Source organism: Hibiscus syriacus, unplaced genomic scaffold (genome assembly GCF_006381635.1).
Source record: "Hibiscus syriacus cultivar Baekdansim isolate YM2019G1 unplaced genomic scaffold, ASM638163v2 tig00002237_pilon, whole genome shotgun sequence".
Lineage (NCBI taxonomy): Eukaryota > Viridiplantae > Streptophyta > Magnoliopsida > Malvales > Malvaceae > Hibiscus > Hibiscus syriacus.
The window spans coordinates 4,056,583-4,062,354 of record NW_024061918.1 but is presented as its reverse complement, the minus strand read 5'-3'; the positions used below and the strand labels follow the sequence as shown (position 1 = coordinate 4,062,354).

The window sequence follows — 5,772 nt, the reverse complement described above, 5'->3', positions numbered from 1 at the left end:
AAGACATTTATATCTGTATTCAACGTTACGAGTCGGCTTTTCAGTTTCCAAAAAAAAAAAAACAAATTAGAAGCTCATATTTAAAATTGAAGACAAAAATTAATGAATTTATATAATTTCATATACTTACAAGGTTATTAATTTTTTGAAATAAATTCCAGTTTTTATATAAAATATTTATATAAACCTACATTGTGAGCATAACAACAGAAACAACAATATTTTTTGAACCTGCAAGTATTAACTAAGGAGTGGGAATGAAAAATGTATACACTTGAAGTTTGTATACATACATAGTAAACATCTAATAGTTTGTGGATAAAAATCATTAACAAAACTGAAATGAAAACTCTACATTTTACTACTTGATTAAATAAAACAATATTTTTATATGATCGTGTTTTTTATATATAATTATCTATATCTACTAATCTGAATCAGATGTTGTAGAAGTGAAAATAATCATCTCAACCCACTTTACTCCATTCACAAGTGCTAGAAGGATGACAATTTAACCTGAATTCGATATGTTTCGACCTGATCCAATAAGATCAATTTTTTTTTTATAAAAAATTGGATTTGAGCAGAATTTTTTAAGATGAGAGGTCGGGTCGGGTTTGGATGTAAGGTGAAAAAACTTCAATCTTACCAATCCAAGAATAATAATGTAATTTCTTTAAAAAATATTATTTTTAATTAAATCTTATTTTATGTCAAATCGAGTTGAATTTATACTATAAAACTTTGGGTTGAATTAGAGTCATGTGGCTGATATATATTTTTTTAATCGGGTCGAGCAGAATATATAAAATTTTCAAATCGAGTCAGGTTAAATTTTTCGAGTGGATGATACACATTTTCAGGTCGGATCGACCAAAAACCCAACCCACTGCCATCCTTACACTAAAATTTAAACCTTACGTAAGCATCTAAACTTTTAACCTTACGTAAATTACCTAATGTCTCATTTCACCCAATTACCACCCTTCTTTTTTTTTTTTTGGATAAAGTTAAAATATTATAATGGCTCCGTTGCTTTATATATTTATTATTTATTTCGTATGTGATTCAACAATCCCAAAGTTTCTTTTTTTTTTCAAAAAAAGAAAGAAAGAAATAGTCTTTTTTTTCGTACTCTTTTTTTATATTTATAACATGAATATTGTTAATAGCCTCTGGTGTGAAAAGAAAAAAGTTTGTGACGCTGAGATGGGCCCACGACAGCTAAGATAAAATTGGAAATGCCCTTTCTCTCATAATACTCTTTCGATACATAATCTAATATTTTGTTTGAAAAAAAAAGAAATCAAAAAAATAATTCATATCGAATTCGAGGTGCCATGCTATTTTTATTTACTAATTCATATTTCATATGGCGAAGGCATAGTCTTCCTTTTTCTTTCCATCAAATAAAAAAAAACTCATTGGCGCCGAGCGTGAGGGAATGCTAGACGTTTGGTAATTTCTCCTCCGGCCAGGAGAAAAGATCCCATTGAAGCGGCCAATCCCATGCATATTGTATGCACATCTGGTTGCACAAATTGCATAGTATCATAAATAAGCTCTAGATTTAAGGTTTATACCTAATTCAGACATTATATTAAAAAAAATTATATTTTCCTTATTTCCCCTAAAAAATGCCCTAATCTTCAATTTAAGCAATTATAAACTCTCAACATAAATTAACACTTGTTTAGATTGAAACCAAAATAAGATGATGCAATAGAAGTATTAGTTTAGATATGTAGTCAACCTAAATTAATAATAAAAAAAGTTTAGATATATAATCACACTAGAACGGCTCATTTGATACTAAAACCAAACTTTGCCACTGGGTTCATATTGTAATTATAGCATTGTACAACAGTATCTCCCCAATAGTGCAATAAAAATGAAATCAAGAACCTCATCAACCATACATCAACATCGTCGATAGAATTATACGAGTCGATAGAATTATACTACGAGATGAAAGTAGAAAGAGAAAAACCGTAGGTTCCACTTTACTCGACAATCCCTCGAAATTAAGAGCCTTCAACTATGCTATCTACAAAACAAGAAAAATTGAATTGTTGACAGGGTTGCACAAAAAGAATGGCACATGACAAAAGAAAATTCTGATACCAGAAACGTGGACTCGCTACCGATGTTATAAAGCTGCAAGTACAAGGGGCTTGCTAAGCATCCGCTATGAGAGAAGCATTAAACAGTAATGTCAATTTACAAGAGACATACACATTCCTTGCTATATCAAGTTAGCAGTGAAATATATTATCAAATCATTACCAAGCACATCGCAATTCCACACACTGCCATTTTATATCAGTTCACAACAAAATTGAAAGGGCACGAAAACAAGCCTATCCACTCGACAACCATGCCATCACTAAAAAAATAAAAATGTAAGGCACACACTAAGCTATGTAACATATAAGCTACAAGGACAAGAAACCGAACATTTTCCCACACATTGGATGAGCTATATAGACCGCATTCCTCTACCTTGCCCTATTTATCATCTAAAGTAACAAGGCTTCTAAAGCCATCCAAATTAGACTATTAAAAGAAAATGAAAAGAAATATAGCTTGAATCACTAATACCAAAACATACTAAACATTTTCCCAATACGTAATCATCTACAAATTATGCCGGGAAAGGACCAACCTTTACCAACTAAAATATCATATCAGCCATATAGGTAATGTTAAGCTGTTATGCCTTATCAGTGCCGAAAACAATAAAAATATTAGCCAATAAACAATAAACAATAGTAAATCATCCGAATTAAACATCAAGATACTACCAATAAACTAAATTTCAGTCATTCAGAACCAAAACAAACTTAACAACTTAGTAATTAGTATGTAAGATGATTGTATGGAATCCATGGATCATGTGACGAGCCTTTGTTAGTTGTTACTTTATACAGGGATTTCTATAGCGGTTTGCTACCAGAATAGCGGCTGTTATATAGCGGTAAAGGTGCCCTCCAAAACCGTTATGCAATAGCAGCCGTTATTGCCGCAATTGCGACAAACGCAACGGGACTGCAACTTAAATCCCTGACTATATCCTATGTATCAGTTCATAGCTACAAAAACACTACAAACCATCAGTGCTACGCATTGATACAAATAGAAAGATTCCAACTTTGTAACCAAACCGATACAAAAAAGAAGTAAAGCCCTAACCTTTGGCACCTTCCTCCTCCACCTCAGCCTCCTTAATGGTGACCACGGGCTCAGCATTTGTGCCATCTTTATCATCAGGGTACCTAACAACAACAACAGGGCAAACACAGTGATGCACACAGTAATCACTGACACTTCCCAGCTTACCATCACTCCCCCTTTTCTCAGCCCCAAACCCTCTGCTCCCCATTATAACAGCACTCAACCCCAACCTCTCCACTTCGAGACACAACCTTTCCCTCATATCATGATCTTTCACTATATGAACCTTGAAGGGAACCCCGGATTCCTTCAAGGGTTTGGCCAAATCCGCCACCTTTGAGGCCGTGAAGGCATCGAAATCGTCTTCCAGTTGCTTCTGGGAGTGTGGAGTTTCCGCGCTCTGAGGGGTTTGGGGGAGTGGGCCCCAGTCTGCTCCGAAGAGTACGGAGGTTGGTGAGACGTGAAGGAGGATGACGGCGTCTCCGGGTCGGAGGTAGTTTTGGACGGCCCAGCGGACGGCGAAGGCAGACTCATCGGAGAGGTCAACGGCTACACCGACCTTACGGCGGGCGCCTGCGGTGGGAGTGGGTGTGGCGGCGGAGGTAGGGTGGTGAGGGGGTGACGGGTGGCGAATCTTGATGGTTGGAAGCTGAGGGTGATCGTTGTTATCTGAATGATCCATTTTCTTCTTGAGCTTTAGCTTTGCTTTGCTTTGCTTTCCTTTATCGGTGGGGTTGTGTTTAAAAAGAAGAAGATAGCTTTCAGAGGAAGAGACTTCTAGAGGCCGTTTTTTAAGTGTGATTCCAAGTGAAAAATACTTGGCAACCCAATAAATAAAGTTATACTTACATTTTATAATAAGCGTAAATTACATGCTTACCCACTAAATTTTACTATTTCTTTTATTTCACTCATCATACTTTTAATTTTTTCAATTTGCTCACTGAACTTTAAACATTAAAAAAATTTTATCACTCATTTGATGACATGGATTATTTTACTATTTTAACATATGACATGGCATGTTTTTATTATTATTTTAATATTATTTAGGATAAAAAAAATTTAAAATATATACCCAAACCTTAAAATTAAAATTCTCAGTCTCACATTCAAGTTTCAATAGTGGGTAGGGTTAGCACCATCTGTGGTTACGAACACGGTGGTCTCCTATGGCCTTTTTTGTGTTAGATCATTGATTAAGTCCAGGTAAATTATTTTTCTCTTTGGTGTTGAACCATTGATTTTTTGTTGGAATTTTTGTTGTGCTTGGGGTTTGGTTTTAAACTAATCAACAAAGGGTTAATTTCATATTTGTGTTGATTGGTTTGATTGAGGGTCATGAGAGATGAACAAGAGAGTGAAGGGTAGAGGTGAGCTTGATTGTTCGTTGATTTAAGGGTCATCGTCGATGGAATGGTGGATTTGTCAAGGGAGGTGGTGGGTGGGGTTGTAATATGAGGATTAGGGTTTAGGATATAATTTGAGAATTTAGGTATAATTTAAGGGTATAATTGTAATTTTTTTAAAAAAAATTTATTTTAATCATATTTTGGTATGAAATATAACACGTCATATGAAAAAAAACAATAAAATAATTCACATCATCTTAGAGTGAGTAAAAAATTCAATGTCTAAAGTTTAGTGAGCAAATTGAAAAATTGAAAGTACGGTGAGTGAAATAGGAGAGAGGGTAAAATTTAGTGAGTAAGCGTGAAATTTACCCTTATAACAATTACAAAAACATATTGGGTAAGCTACACAAATGGTCCTAGATTATATGATGATATTTTGCTAAGTCATCTGACTATTAAAAGTTACAAAATGGTCATTATGATTATATAGCATTATTTTGTTGAGTCCTCTAATTATTAAAAGTTATAAAATGATCACTCAATTATTCATATGTTTCAAACTTATTATTTTCTGTTAAAAATTTAATGACCGTATGAGTTGGACGTTAAGCTACTGATTAGGATATGATAAAATCATATTTTAATGATGTCGACTGGAACCATCGTCGCTTTCAAGCACTGCTCAATGACATTATGTTTCAAGCTGTAACACCCCAATTTTCAGGCTAGTAGTTTCGAGTTTACCCGAGAGGCATGTGGGCCTCATGAGTTTTAGATTTAAGTTGTTGGGCTTAATTGGGTTGGACTTGAGCCAAATTAGTTATAAATAGGGGATTTTTACATAGTATGAAGAGAAAGAGGGACTAAAAGTGTAATTAGCCCATTTTTAAAAGATGGAGACTTTTTGTCACACCCAAATTAGGGCCTAAATTTTTTTAAACTTTTTTAGGATTAAATTAAAATTTTAATTAAATTCGGGGCCAAAGTAAAATTTTGATTAAATTAGATCCAAATTCAGAAATTATCAAAAACTAGATGACCTATCGCATGATTTTACCATTTTCAGGATTTATCTAACACCGAAATCTATAAAATTTTCAATTTTTTTCCTCTTCAATATTTTCCTCTTTTAGAAAGAAATCTTTGATCGTCGTTTCATCGTCGATCGTTACTCCTTTTTCGACACCTCCTGCACTATCGTGTTCCTTGCTTCGTCCCGAGTTCACCGGTGTCCTTCTTGTCT

The 5,772-nt window shown here is 34.2% G+C and overlaps 1 protein-coding gene across 2 annotated transcripts; it reads right to left on the bottom strand.

The window, feature by feature from the left end:
• Window positions 1-1,805: 1,805 nt before the first annotated feature.
• On the bottom strand, window positions 1,806-3,966 carry LOC120142245 (universal stress protein PHOS32-like). 2 transcript variants are annotated; one of them, XM_039156998.1, is made up of 2 exons: window positions 3,193-3,964; window positions 1,806-2,047 (listed from the first exon to the last, which is right to left on the bottom strand). In XM_039156998.1, exons 1-2 carry the CDS (start codon window positions 3,854-3,856, stop codon window positions 2,025-2,027), a joined length of 687 nt encoding a protein of 228 aa, XP_039012929.1. In that variant the 5' UTR covers window positions 3,857-3,964; the 3' UTR covers window positions 1,806-2,024. The 2 variants fall into 2 exon arrangements, with proteins under 2 accessions (XP_039012929.1, XP_039012934.1); XM_039157003.1 differs by lacking the exon at window positions 1,806-2,047 and adding an exon at window positions 2,139-2,188 and having other exon boundaries at window positions 3,193-3,966.
• Window positions 3,967-5,772: the final 1,806 nt, after the last annotated feature.